Below are 14,043 nucleotides of genomic sequence, written 5' to 3'. Positions count from 1 at the left end.
TGCGGTATGTTGGAGAGAAAAAAAAAAAAAAAAGAATGCCGCAACTTTCTCTCGTTTGCCTCCTTGACATATATTTCTGTGCTTTTATGGATAAATGTACCAAACAGCTTCTTGATATGTATGCTTTATGGTTGTCACTGCATATTGGCACCTTTTGGGTAGTGGAAAACATCAATGAGGGTTAAGCTAGACCACTGAAGAGCGCCCCATTGGGATTCAGGTCAGTTAGGTATTCGTTTTGCCAAGTGTTCTGCACTCTTTGTATGTGTGTAACCTTTTGGAATGCAATGAAGCACCACATCTTTGAGGAGCAGACATACACTGACCTACTATCAGAGCGCATTCCTGGCCGGTATGTCTGTGTGCATTTGTGCCAGAGCATTGTCCAAAGCTTAGCAGCTACTGGGTGTTGATTTCCTTTTTTGCATAGCACAATGTTTGGGCACTGCTAGCAAGGGCAACAGGCTGTGAAGCCTTTCTCTAGCCTCGAGCTCTGTAGAAGGGCAGAGACCTTGCATCGTGGTTTTTAGTAACCAGTATTGCCATTCGTCAGTGTTTGACTTACTTGGCCAACAAAACCCTTGCATCTTTAAATTGCATGCAATACACTCAGCAGAGATTTTCTGCATTAAAAATATTTTACTTTACATTTCCTTCTTTAATTTGCTCTTTGCACTGATGTCCTGTTGGGAACACCGTTCATTTCGTAGGTTTGAATGGCTTTCATTTACTTGAACCAAGAGAGGGCACTTTGTGCGTCAGCTTAGAATCTGTTGTCATTTATGTGGGGTGCAGTCATAAACTGTCACATAACAAGAGAGTATAGCATTAGCCAGGAGCAGTGAGGAACCATGATTGGTCATTATGCTGATGGAATTGAGGATCAGGCTACACAAATATTTGACTGTGCTTGTTCACATTTTGCATTTTCAGTGTGAACCACTAGCTGAAGTCACTAATGTCAAATTCTGCATCAAATTTGGCAAATCTCAGACATTGAAAGGAGTCAGTTGGCTATTAAGAGTGACACTTTTGCTTGAGCGGGAAATAAGGTTAGTGGTGATAGTTTCAAAACACTGTAGCGCAACCAAGGACGAGTACAAAAATGAACCGAAGTAACACCATGAGTGCTCTGGTGTTAAAAACGAACACCTGTGGCGTTCATTTTTGTCCTCGTCCTTGGTTGCGCTGCAGGTTTTTGAAACTGTGTACTACCAACAAGCCCAAAAAGCCACCCTAATGATGATAGTTAGGCCAACCTTTCAAGGGTTTCCTTTTCACTAAGGAGGTGATTGTTGAAAGAGTAAACTAATGCATTAAAAAAATGCTTGTATCTTTTTCCTGAAATGATGGACTGCTACAGCTCTGTGTACATTTTGAATTATTGTCTCAAAGTCAATCCTAAATGAGAAAAAATCTGAAATTGACTGATAGTGTGCAAGTCATGCTTGCGACAGCACTCATCTACGGCCTGACATTCTAGGCATTCGGTGAATTATGGTCTGAATTTGTTCTTTAATGAATGAACAGCCAATTGGTCACTGCTATGGGTATGCCTCTTCACATTCTGTGTTATGTCCACCTAATTTGAATTATGGAATACTTGGTCTTCTTTCATTTGAGGTAGTTTCGCTGAACTGTCCTGAACTTCTCTGTATTGCTTGTGCAGGAGGAGCACTCATGAAGTCCTATCGTCTGAGGCTCGGCTTCGTTCGTCCTACACCGAAGCTGGCGATAATGGACTGCAGGAAATAACTTCACGTGGGCTGTACGTCCGTGAGGCCAACAGAACTCAGCCAATCACTCAAGATGAAAAGATAACCTGTGGTGGAGGCATTGCAAAAAGGTAAGGGCCTGCGGCAGGGCATCAAAAGCTCCTCAGTGTGGGTGTGGACTTATCTTCCTGATATGTGAAAACTGCAGGTGTTCTGAATTTCCCCGAAGGTCTTCATTAAGTTGCTTTTGCTAGGTTTTGCTGCTACATCTGCAGTTTTTATCTTCTAGTTTTTACCTCTGATCTTAAAGGTAATCGTTGGTGTCCTTTGCTGCCTTGTACAAACCACCCTGCACTCCAACCCTTCGGCTGTGTAATACAGTCATGTAATCTTCCTTACCAAGATTGCCTGCACTAACAATTTGAAGCGATAAGCTAGACTCTGATCCATACCTACAACACATTACGAAAGGCTGTCCACTTGTTCCCTTCAGTAGCAGGCTTGCTGCCTGAATCTGAGTTGAGGTTTTGTGATGTGGGTGCTCACACAGCACAGTGTTCGGCTGTCAACTGATGTGGGTTGTTGGCAGGCAGCAAACATGACCAGCATGTCTTATCAAACTGCACACAAAGCGACAGCGAAGTCGAGAGGATGATTTCCATTCTTCAGAAGCGGTCCCCGTGACTTTCGATTAACTTTCACCAGTTGGGTGCAAACATTTCTCTCTCTTGTCGTCAGGTGATGGAAATGATAAGGCATCTGGGATAAGGCATCTGGATAAGGCAGGCATGTTATCTTAGAATATGAGGTCTGCTATTCGAGGCAACAGATAGGACTGACTAGCTTACTCAGGCTTCTATGCCATTGAGCCTGCCCTCTTGATATCTTTAAATGGCTGATGTTTAAGTTCCAGTTCCTTTTCCTTTCCAGTTCCTTTGAGTAGCTTTAACCATGCATTTCAACCTCTTTGCGACACTTTGGGGCTGTCTTGAACACTTTACATTTAGTGCTTTTCATGTTTCAGGATCGCATCATGTGTGAACGAGCAGTTTCTGTGGGATGTGAAAGCAGTAGAGTAGCCAGTAGTTTTTTCCTTCACCTGCAGGTTAACATACGGTAGACTTTGCCATTCATGTGTGGTTGACTGTGTTGCAGGGGTGGGGTCTTCAGCTCAGCCGCTTTTCTCCCCCCTTCCTCACTGCATCTATAGCATGTTGCTTATGTTGCACTTTTAACACCTTAGACACCATAGGGAGTGCATGCATGTTGTTAGCTGCATTTTTCTGTTCATTGTGGTTACATTTAGGCTTGGAGGGTCCAAGCAATGAGGCAGACAGTTGGTCTTGGAATCTGTCAAAACCTGTATAGTCAATTGCAAGTAGGGGTTGTACTTTTCAGTTTGAACAAAAAAGATGATTAAAGTATGCTAAATTCAATTTTCAAAATTTGGTTTTAACCAAAAATTGTGAGTATCCTTGACATGCAACCACAACTAGCTGAATAATGTAATGGTTAGGAGTTCCACTCAGTCGAAGGCAGATAAGTTTATTGATTGGAATGGCAGAATCAATCAAAGCAAAAGAACAGTGTGAAAGCGAGGAGAATGGCGAGACGTGGCACCATTGGATTTAATAGCACAGTTGTCTGCTAGCGTAGCACTGTTCGCTGTGACCACCTGCCTACGGCAGTTACTTAGTGTAGCGGGTTTCTTCACTGCATGTAAAGGCACTAGAAACCATGCATAAATAACGAGGAAAAGTGATGTTCTTGCTGCTGTCAACACATTGAACGTGTGGTGCCCAGCCCTCTAACTGAACCTATCGCAGCAACCTAGTGATACCATGGCAGTTTGCCTTCTTGAAATCAACTTCCACTTGCGGTTTTGTCTAACAGTCCTGTTATTTAGCTCCCATTGCTCTCTTTACTGTTGATAGCATTTCCTTCTGCGAGCACAGCTGTAATTCATTTACTAGTAATTAATTACCATTTGTGTATTAATTACTGGCAAATCAAATGCTCAGGCTGACAAAAAGCCAAGGTGCACTTTTGACCTCACAGGAGTAATACATTATATCTCTGAAAAAAAAAATAAATCGTCTATATGAAATAGTAGCCACCGAAAAGAACCAAAACTGTGCCCTGCACTAAACACCTCAAAAATTCTGCCAAATTAAAAAAAAAATATAAAACACAAAATCTGACCCTTAGTTACAACTTAGGAATGGCATCACTTGGCTGCTATGGCACTTAACCAACACTGCTTTGGTTTAATTCGTCCACTAAAGTCTGTAAACAGAAACAAAAGTAGTCAAGTGAGCAGAAATTGTTCTTGAGGTTTTCATCTGGCAACCTTAAACATTGCAAAACCCGCATTTGTGACGAGTAGATGTATTGTCTTAATGTATTAAGGCATTGCTTAATGAACTATATGGTACTGCAGGGATAAACTATGATTAGGCAGGCACCAATAAATATGGTGTCATTAAGTTTTAATTAGAGTTAGAGCACTAGGTGTATGCCAGGTGTGCATTAGATGAGGATTGCGGTTTGCAGACTGTTCTAGCATGTGTACAGTGACCTGAAAACTTTTGAATAGCACCGCTTCTTTGAATGAACATCGCGCAGTATATGTGCCTGCCGTACTTACACTTGGAATGTACTCAGGCTTGCAATATTCATTTCCAAGGTGTTCTACTTGAAGTATAGCGGCTTCATCTATGCGATGGTTTTCAAACTTTAATTTTTGTGACGCAGGCTAGAGGCTCTCAGAAAAAGTGGCGAAGACTGGCAGAAGCGTGTTGAGAAGAGCAAGCAAGATCTGACGAAGTCTGACATTGGGGCCGCGTCTCCTGTGTCTGTTCTTCGCAAAGAAGCAGTATGTCAGTTTTGTGTGCATTTTTTTTTTTTTGCAATTACGTTATGAGTTCCCATGCACATGTCCAGTCACGTTGTTGCTTACTTTGACTTCGAACATATAGTAATGTAGGTCAGAAAGAAGTGTGTATTGGCAGTGGTCTCTGGAGACCTATCTCTTACTGTGCGCACTTCAAGCTACATGGTGTATGCAGCTGTGAAATTTTACTACACGCTATTCGTAATCTAGAGAAATTACGGGAGGCTGCGGTCACTGTAAACAAAAGGCAATATTTCAGAAAAGACTATTGCTGTCGTCTTTTTGCAGGGACTTTCATTCCACATTTGTATTGTATTTATCTTTCACGATTTCTCATAGTTGATGCATCTGTGGCAGTTGGTGCGCTTTAGTTTTAGTGCAATTTCAGTGTGCTTTCTTTTTTTGTCCCCAGAAAATTATTGAGGTACAGAAGTCCCCATCAATTGGGGACCGCAAAAGCTGGCTGGAATCCTCATCTGAGTCCTGGCGGCAACGTGTCCAAGAGTCCGATGCCTCCCAATTCACAGTGGCTGGAAAGATGGGCATCTCAGAGTCTGCGGCACAGCTTGCTGACCGTAAAAAGAGGACGCCCAAACAAGAAACATTTTCACCGGGTGTATGTAAGTACTGCGTTTACGTTGGCTCATTATCTGCAAAATGTTTAAATGGGTCTCAGCCTGGCTGACAGTTTATCCTGAGCAGGAAGTTGAAGTCAGTGTTTTCCTGATCCTGGCTTTTTCTAGTGGTTAAACAGTGCATTCCTTGTAAACTCTTGAGGTGTATTGTTTATGGGCCAGTAAATATAAATAAAGTTTAAAGGCTTCCTGATAATTGTTTTTCAGGGTCTTTTTTTTTTTTCACTTTCATAAGTGCTAAGAATCAGTAGTCATCTTTTCATCTGCTTGTGGGCAGTGCTCGCTGCTCTACATATTGCACAGAACACAGAGCATTGCACAGAGCTGCACCCTGTGATCATTGTTTTGTGTGCTTCTGAACATTGTTGTGCCAATTCAATGCTTTTTAAAAATGATTGGCCTGTGTGGCCAATCATACCAATTGCTAGGCATTGCTTTTAACTTTCGTTCATATTAAAGACTGTGTGTCTTTAATATGAACGAAAGTTAAAAGCAATGCCTAGCAATTGGTATGGAGTGCAAGGAACATGTATACATAGCTATTGAAAAATAAAAATGTCCCTTATTCAGTATCTTGCGCTCGTAGTCTCCAAAGACTACCATTATTAGAGGACATGCACGTGGTAATTTTAATACTGCATGCATTCAGTTCAGTGTTGTGTTACTTGAAGAACAGAAAGTTCCACACATCACTGTATAATCTACAGTGAAACTATGGTGACTACGCAGAAAGTACTAGTTGGGGATGTTGGATTGATTGTTAAGCAATGCATCTTTGAATTAGATGAGCATGTGCATTATACTGTTGTGGTCCACTTTTTCTGACCACTTGTGTACTGCACGGAATAAATTTTTTTCTTATTGTTTCGTATAGCATCTAAGGCTGAAGTTCTGCGTCGAATCCACCAGCAAGGAACTCCAGTCTTGCCGTCAATATTTAAGAGCAAGTCAATGCCAAATGCAGCCGAAGGTAAGCTTGAATTTGAGCGTTTTCGTAGTTCTAGGTTGCAGGAAAAGGCTGGTTTTAATAGCTGTGCTACTCTCGGGTTGTCAGAGTAACATTGACTCAGGGTTTGTGTTATTGCATGCTTATTGGAATTCCCACGCATTGCAGAAGTGTGCTATTGCTTAGACTTTGGGGTACTTTCATGCGACCTTAGCCTGCATGGTGTCATCATCATCATCAGCCTGACTACGCCCACTGCAGGGCAAAGGCCTCTCCCATGTCTCTCCAATTAACCCTGTCCTTCGCCAGGCGCGGCCACCATATTCCCGCAAATTTCTTAATCTCATCCGCCCACCTAGCTTTCTGCCGTCCCCTGCTACGTTTGCCTTCTCTTGGAATCCACTCCGTTACCCTTAAGGACCAACAGTTATCTTGCCTTCGCATTACATGCCCTGCCCAAGCCCACTTCTTCCTCTTGATTTCAACTAGGATATCATTAACGCGCGTTTGTTCCCTCACCCACTCTGCCCGCTTCCAATCTCTTAACATTACACCTATCATTTTTAATAAGGGAGTAATTACTCATTAGGGCGGATGCTAATGAGTAATTACTCTCTTATTACAAACTTCCTCCACCTTGGGGGAGTCCCCTAAACATTTGACCAACACTGTTCCCACTTCGAGTTATTGATCAATTCGCTCTCGCCCTACCATAAGCTTGCCATCCCGGTTAGCTCAGCTGGTAGAGCGACTGCTCCGGTGAAGCGGTGGTCCCGGGTTCGAACCCCGGACCAGGACGAATTTTTCTTTAACTACGAAGTTTATGAGAAAGCTGTATAGCTTTCCTTTGTAGCCGTATGGCTGCACTTGGGTGGATGCTAATGAGTAATTACTCCCTTATTACAAACTTACTCCACCTTGGGGTATTCCCCTAAACATTTGACCACCTATCATTTTTCTTTCCATAGCTCGCTGCGTTGTCCTTAACTTAAGCTGAACCCACGCATTGCAGAAGTGTGCTGTTGCTTAGACTTTGGGGTACTTTCATGCGACCTTAGTCTGCATGGTGTACCATATCTTAACAGTTCACTTTATTCATTTGCAGAGCTGGCTCGCCTGAAAGCCGAAGAAGAAGAAAGACCACGTGTCCTCATCCCCAAAGCAGACAATGAGACATTCAGCTCATTCTTTGAAAGTGTCCTGCCTTCATCAAAGGATGAAAAACTAGACATCAGTGAAGCAGCTTTTGATGCTATAGTGTCTGACAATGTCAAGTAAGTCTGGCTTCTTTGTTGACAGTAGCGTAGTTTCACAAAGCAGGCTGAATATGTATGGATGTGTTATGTCAAATGTGTTGTGTTATGGATCTGTTATGTTATGCCCTGTGAGGATAGCTTAAATTAGGCGCAACTGCACGAGTATGGCATAGGGTAGGTGGTGCTGTACAGGGTTGCTGCTCTGAATTCCTGGTAATTTTTTTTGTCTGGAAATATGTGAATAAAAAACGCTGTATAGATAATTTTATTTTAACCAAATGCCGTGCCCTTTTTCATAATACAGCTACAATGCTTGTAAAGTTTTACGAAATCCACTATTCACTTTTTGACAGTTCAGTGCTTGAGAGTGGCAGTTTCCCGAAGATTGGTCATTGTTGGTTAAGCATGGTTTGGGTGGAAACTGCTCATCTTTATTGCATGCCGCTGTAGGATTAGCACCGATTAGGCGTCGCCTCTGCTGTAATGCATATTACCAGGAAGTCATGAATTGTTCGCCTAGTCCTACCACCATCACTGAGTTACTAATTGTCCCATTCTGTAGACGCAATGTACACAAATTGGGAATTCTTGGAAACATGGTGCTGTCAGTGTTTCAAACATTTGTAATGCATTTCAGCAAGACTCGGTACTCATTTTAGCATTAGTTCAAAGCTACAGTATGGCTGACATTGTGAGGGATTATGATTTCAGCCATCTGAGCCTTTGAACATCCTATGAAATCTAAGTGTGCGAAAATGTGCCTCAATTTTTGTGAAAGTGTACTTAGGTATGTATGCATGCATGAATATTTCATCGGAAGTGCTCAACCGATCGATGAGATTCTTATCAATGATTCTAGCTCCCTGCGGGGAGATGTTTTGCATTATCATCCTTTTTCTTTCAGTGCCACTATAAGATGGCGGTTTACGTGAATTGAAATCTTTTTTTCTCAAAGTGCTTAGTTGACAGCGCATGCATGTGTTTGCACAGAACTTGTAATAGTGCAATAGCCATTCTGAGGGCAATGTTCTGTACAGGCTTGGTCAACGGAAGCAAGTCAGCGTTCGCAGAAAGAGGCAGACCAAAGGGAACCCACTGAAGGCACTGGCCTCTCGTACAGACATCCGTGCGGAGTACGTTGAAGTGCGCTCTGATATTGCCGAGAAGGAACTGAAGCGAATCAACATCGAGAAATGTAAGTTTTGTATATGAACAGAAAAAAAGAACCTGGGGAAAGTAGGTAGTACACGGACACTAATCAAGAACATGTTTATTACATCTAAATTTAATGGGCTGAAGTTAAACCTTTTGCATTAAAGCTGATTTTTTTTTTTCCTGTTATTTCATATAGACATCTTAATTTCGGTTATTCTATGCTGTTTTCGCAAAGCATTGTGGAACTGCTTAGTAGCAGTTCAGTTAAACATTTTGCATACTTGTTCACTGAAGAATGGGGATCCTGCATCAAAAGCAGCTCAACAAACATTCTTCATGGTTAATAATTGGACATTGGTCTAGTTTGTACAGGAATTATTTAAAACCACTCCAAATGCACAGAAAAGGAATTACTCTAACTGTATAGCCAAGACAAGCCATTTCCATATGTAATCTGGCCACAGCATTGTCAAAACCCAATTCAGTATATCCTTGCTTTTTTTTTTTTTTTGATGGCTCTGTAATATTATCTCAGTGGGGAACATGTAAAATTCCCTTTGAACACATAGCTAGATGTGTAAAGTTGCATCGTGCATGAAGTAGAGGGCAGCGTTGTTGATATAGTAAATGACTAGAAGCATTTCATTTATTTAATGGCAAAGAATAATATTATAGGTTATATCATTCTCAGTGCATGTCGAAGAACCCCAGGCAGTCTTAATTCGTCCAGAGCCTTCCATTACGACATCTCTCATACACCACGTGTCGCTTCAGGACGTTAAATCTCGGTTTGCAATTTGCATTGTTTGTAAGCATATCTTTATACAGTTTCACATAATTTGAATAAACCTGACGTTGAGGAGGTTGAATTTCTTAACGTGAGTTGGCAGTGTTGAATGCTAGAACATCTTTGATTATTTATTTGCTGAAAATATTTTCTTCTCTCGCCAGTGGCCAAGACATCAGATTTGGCCCCATCAGCATTGGCAGGGTTGGTTAGCACGGAAGACTTCCGTCGAGTGCAGCTCAAGAAGTCTGATGACACCAGTTCACTGCTGCCCAACCGTGACCTCATCTTGATTCAGGTCAAAGGTCGGCGGCACGTGCAGACTCGCCTGGTCGAACCTTCTGTCTCCTCTCTCAACCATGGTGATGTCTTTGTGCTTGTGACTCCCACCACTGTCTACTGTTGGATCGGCCGCCACAGTAACGTCATTGAAAGGGCAAAGGTTTGTGCTGAATCTTCTTCTTTCCCTTTTTATACCCTCCGATTTCCCTTGTTCAGGCCTAAAAGGACCTAGGAGAGAGTTGTGTGAAAGGGAACAAACTTTTCAAATGAAGTCAAGCAGAGAGCAGTGCTGAGGTTCTCCTTTCACCCGAAGTCCACTTTATGCAATACAATATTAGTGAAAAAAATTAACTTTCCTTAGGGATTCCTTTGAGTTCACTTGACTTGGCGTAATGTGTAATTTGAGTTTATAATTTCCATCAAAAGGTTTTGCTGTTGCCACATGTCTTGGTCCAATTTGCTGGTTTACAGTTTACAGTATTGTTCTTGAGATATCCATCCCTTTGCTTTTTGCTTGTGAACTGTGCAGGCTACTGACGTGGCTCAGAGCATTCAGTCGAAGAAAGATCTGCACTTCAAAGGCACTTCAGAAGTCAAGATCATAGACGAGGAGAAGGAGGAGAGCTCTAAGGACGCACAAGCTTTCTTCAAGCTTCTTGGAGGTACTCCTGAGGATTGCAACCCTGCTGGTGATCCGGGGGAAGACTTGGTAAGGCAGTTTTGTTGTGCTTATGAAACACTACTTCTTCTTTTGAGCTTCTGACTGTCAGGTGTTAGATTTCTGATCTGAAAGTATTCCATGCCTTAGTGCTGTTGTACTCTGGTGACCATCCTATTTTTGTGTACAAAAGTTTCTTAAGTTGGAGCACTCTGTGTGTCCTAACATGGGACAGCCTGTTCGGTACCCTTGAAAATATTGCGCAGAAACGCAGAAGTGCTCTCGCCTGTCAAAAGCAGCAGTAAGGCAGGCAACTTCAGGTGGCAGCTTGGAGCCTTCTCCCGTAGGATATCATTTAGTCCATAAAATGCTACTTTCAGTGTTGCTGACTGATTGTCCTTGTGTTTTCAGAGGTTCGAAGCGGCCATTGTTGACACCAACATGGTGTACACTGTGGAAGGAGATGCTCTGGTTCCTTACGACAAGTACTGGGGCATGCAGCCACGGGTGGAAATGCTGCAGCCGGACAAGGTAGGTGTCACCTACACACCGATAAGCAGATTTTAACTCAAGGTACTGCATGCCATTATGGCCACAGAGGTCAGCGGTCGTTTTAAAACACTGGATGAGAGCAACATATTTGGAAGCACTTAGTAAATTTATACAGAGTGAAAAATTCCCTCTTGTCCCTTTTATATGTTTCTAGTGAAAACAAAGAAATTAACCTATGGTAATGCACCATAGTTTGTGAACTAAGAACAACTGTAAAAAAGCCCTCCTTCTGGGCGAAGAAGTAACTGTGATGTAGCCTTAAAAAGGCCTGTTTTCCAGCACTGTTCCTTAGTTTTGTGTGCAGGCATGCTGTTAGTTTGGCACATGTGTACGATAACATTAAGTAGGACCTGCAATGTATCAATGGCAACTGTGTCATAGCTTGCAAAGACACATGCTGTGAAAAGCTGCACCTTTTCAGTTAGCAGCTACATGCATAATGTTGCTCAACCACCAAGCTCTGATTGTTTCGTGAGGGAACCCACTATCATTGTATGTGTGTTGCTGGTCATCTGAGCACAAATTTAAATGTTTTTAAATGCTTTTGCTATGTCTATCCTAGTTTTTGGCAATTAGCTACTCTATTGGGTTACTCCTGTTCACTGGTGTTCACTGGCCTGCCAAACTGCATTCGCATCTTGCAGCAGATATTTTGCACGTCAACTTCATTGCGCCGAGAGATTTCTCTCATTTCCCTATGCGACAGTGAATTGCGGTTGAGTTTTTCAGTGAGCTGTGTACCAGACCATTATTTAAATTTAGATCAGCTCAACAAAGTGTAAGAGTGGCCTTAATTTGCTCGTCCTCTTGATTTTTCCTTGCAGGCTTATGTGTTCAACTTTGGCAGTGAGGTCTATGTGTGGCTCGGAAAGCTGGTTCCCAGCGAGGTGCGAGACTTGTCTGTCAGGCTCGCGGAAGAGCAGTGCAAGGCTGGCTTCGACTACTCTGACTGCGACATCAACCCACTGTTTCCCAGAGCTGGTAATGTTCATTTGGATGTTATCAACCTGCCACTTTGTCTTCTGGCCATTCTCAGCATTTGTGCATGCTGTTGCTACGAAGCTCTCAAAAGAACACACATGAATCAGTACCACATGCAGGTGATTTTGAAGCTACGTGTGTGGCACTTTTGCTGTTGTGTGCCTCTTCAACAGTTTGTTGCTCTAGGTTTTTTTTTTACTTCAGCTAGTAGTATTCTCTTGAGGTTGTTACTGATTACTGTCATTCCATTGGCACCGTGGGGTTTCTCTCATTTGGGTCAAGTTTATGTTCATGCAATTCAGAATGCTTAACATTCGAATGAAATGTTACTACAGTACAGCTGTAGTGGTTGGACAGAAACGCAGTCTCCACAGGGAAACGTAAAGGAAAAACCACTGAACGTTGGTCCCGACATTCAATTCATTGTGAACAGGGTACCAGTAGGTATGTGGTGGCATGTTTTTTTTTTTTTTTTCTCCACTATCTTTTGATTTTGGAATAGCTGTTTCTTGTTTTGCTGACAGGCTTCTCTCAAACCATGCACAAACCTGCATTCGGCTTTGCCATTTACAAAAGCTATAGACCCTAGGTTGGTTTACTGGAAAATTTTGTGAAACACTTGTTTTTTTTGTTTGTTTCTCCTCCTACGAAGGCCCCGAAGAACAGAAGTCCATGGCGAGCAATGTGCGACCAAACTGGACACTCTTTGCCAAGGTGAACCAGCACATGGAGCCAGTGCTGTTCAAGGAGAAATTTCTCGACTGGCCAGACGACGCCAAGCTCATTCGTGTCAAGAACAAAGCAAAGGAAGATAGCAAGGTGCATTGCTCACACCTCTGTGCCTTCATAGATGAACGTTTTCGCTTTAATTCTCCCGCCTTTCCTGTTGACCTTGGCTAGTTGGGCACCTGATGCACTTAACCTTACCTTTTATTTACCTTGTGTTTCTTTTGTATCCACTTTGGTTAAACTGGTTAACTGGTTAAAAGCACAATGTGCATCAAGCCACGTACATCAGAACCAAGTCTGTGCTTTCAATTTTTCATTATCTACATAATGCATGTCACCATAGCAATTTATGGATATTTGATCCGCAAGTGCTTCTCATAATTGAAGGCATGCATATGGATTCATGTATGTCTCCCTAGTGAAAAGAACTGAAACAATTCACTTTATAGGTGCATGCGCAATACATTTGCACAGCCACATTGTCACTCCTCAGTATTGACACTGTACTCACCGGTGTGGCCTAGTGGCTCTGACATTCGGCTGCTGAGCCCAATGATGTTGGATTGAATCCTGGTCACTGCAGCCTCATTTTGGTGGAGGCTAAATGCAAACACTTTTGTATGCTTTGTAATGTCAGTGCTCTTTAAAGAACCCGAGGTGGTCAAAATTATTCCGAAGCCCTCCACTGCGGCGTTTTCTGTAGCTCATATGCAGCTTTTGGATGTTAAACTCCACTTGCCACCACTGTTGACACTGTTATACTTATAGCCGTAGGAACATGATACTTGAGGTTTGAAGCTGATAGCAACTTTATTAACCTCTAACTGTCATTTTTTTACTAAGCGTAGTGCTGAAATTGAGTGACCACTGTACTCATTTAGTCTGCTAAGTGACGCTGCTCTGAAAATGGAGACTGCTGTGTTCATAACCTTTCATTTTATTTTGTGTTTAAGGTGCTAATGTTGACAGCTTAACTTTTTCCCTACCATGGGGAAAATGACCATTTTCTGAAGGTTTCAGTACATTTTTTTTTCTGTAAAAACTATCGCATTCAATATTGATTGCAATACCCAAAAACAGAGCTGAATAAAGGTGCTTTCTATTAATATACGTTTAAACAACAAATTCCATGTTGCAACAAAAAAATTTATTTGCTAAAAACGAGATTTTAGAAAAAAATGCAACAAAACTTGCAAAAACACGCTTTTATTTAAAAATAAAAAAATGTTAAACATTTTTTGAAATATGCAAAATGTTTGTTACTCTATTGGCCACTCTCTGCAAAAAAAAATCATTTCTATCTTGAATAGTATTGTTGCCACAAAACAATAACTGGAAACCCTATAGCTGTGCATCGCAGCGCGGCCGCCTGTGTTTCAGGCTGGTTTCCATCATCACCGATGTGAAAACTGAATCATCTTCAGCACCTTGCAACATTTTCAGGCTCGTTATTG

The 14,043-nt window shown here is 42.0% G+C and overlaps 1 protein-coding gene across 5 annotated transcripts in view; it reads left to right on the top strand.

Annotated features, from left to right (window-relative positions):
- LOC149341964 (uncharacterized) overlaps nt 1–14,043 on the top strand; it is a 262,364-nt gene that overhangs the window by 229,891 nt on the left and 18,430 nt on the right. For all 5 annotated transcript variants that reach the window (XM_089544268.1, XM_089544267.1, XM_089544265.1 and 2 more), the window contains 11 exons: nt 1,670–1,846; nt 4,470–4,590; nt 5,021–5,228; nt 6,118–6,213; nt 7,295–7,463; nt 8,483–8,640; nt 9,552–9,829; nt 10,199–10,378; nt 10,739–10,858; nt 11,704–11,860; nt 12,513–12,679. In XM_089544268.1, coding sequence (XP_089400394.1) covers nt 1,670–1,846; nt 4,470–4,590; nt 5,021–5,228; nt 6,118–6,213; nt 7,295–7,463; nt 8,483–8,640; nt 9,552–9,829; nt 10,199–10,378; nt 10,739–10,858; nt 11,704–11,860; nt 12,513–12,679 — 1,831 coding nt within the window. The remainder of the gene's footprint in view (nt 1–1,669; nt 1,847–4,469; nt 4,591–5,020; nt 5,229–6,117; nt 6,214–7,294; nt 7,464–8,482; nt 8,641–9,551; nt 9,830–10,198; nt 10,379–10,738; nt 10,859–11,703; nt 11,861–12,512; nt 12,680–14,043) is intronic.

The sequence above is a fragment of the Amblyomma mixtum genome, chromosome 5 (assembly GCF_055824585.1).
Source record: "Amblyomma mixtum isolate Tamu chromosome 5, ASM5582458v1, whole genome shotgun sequence".
In the NCBI taxonomy this organism is placed as follows: Eukaryota; Metazoa; Arthropoda; class Arachnida; order Ixodida; family Ixodidae; genus Amblyomma; species Amblyomma mixtum.
The sequence above is the reverse complement of the archived record's forward strand: the minus strand, read 5'-3'. Positions and strand labels throughout refer to the sequence as shown.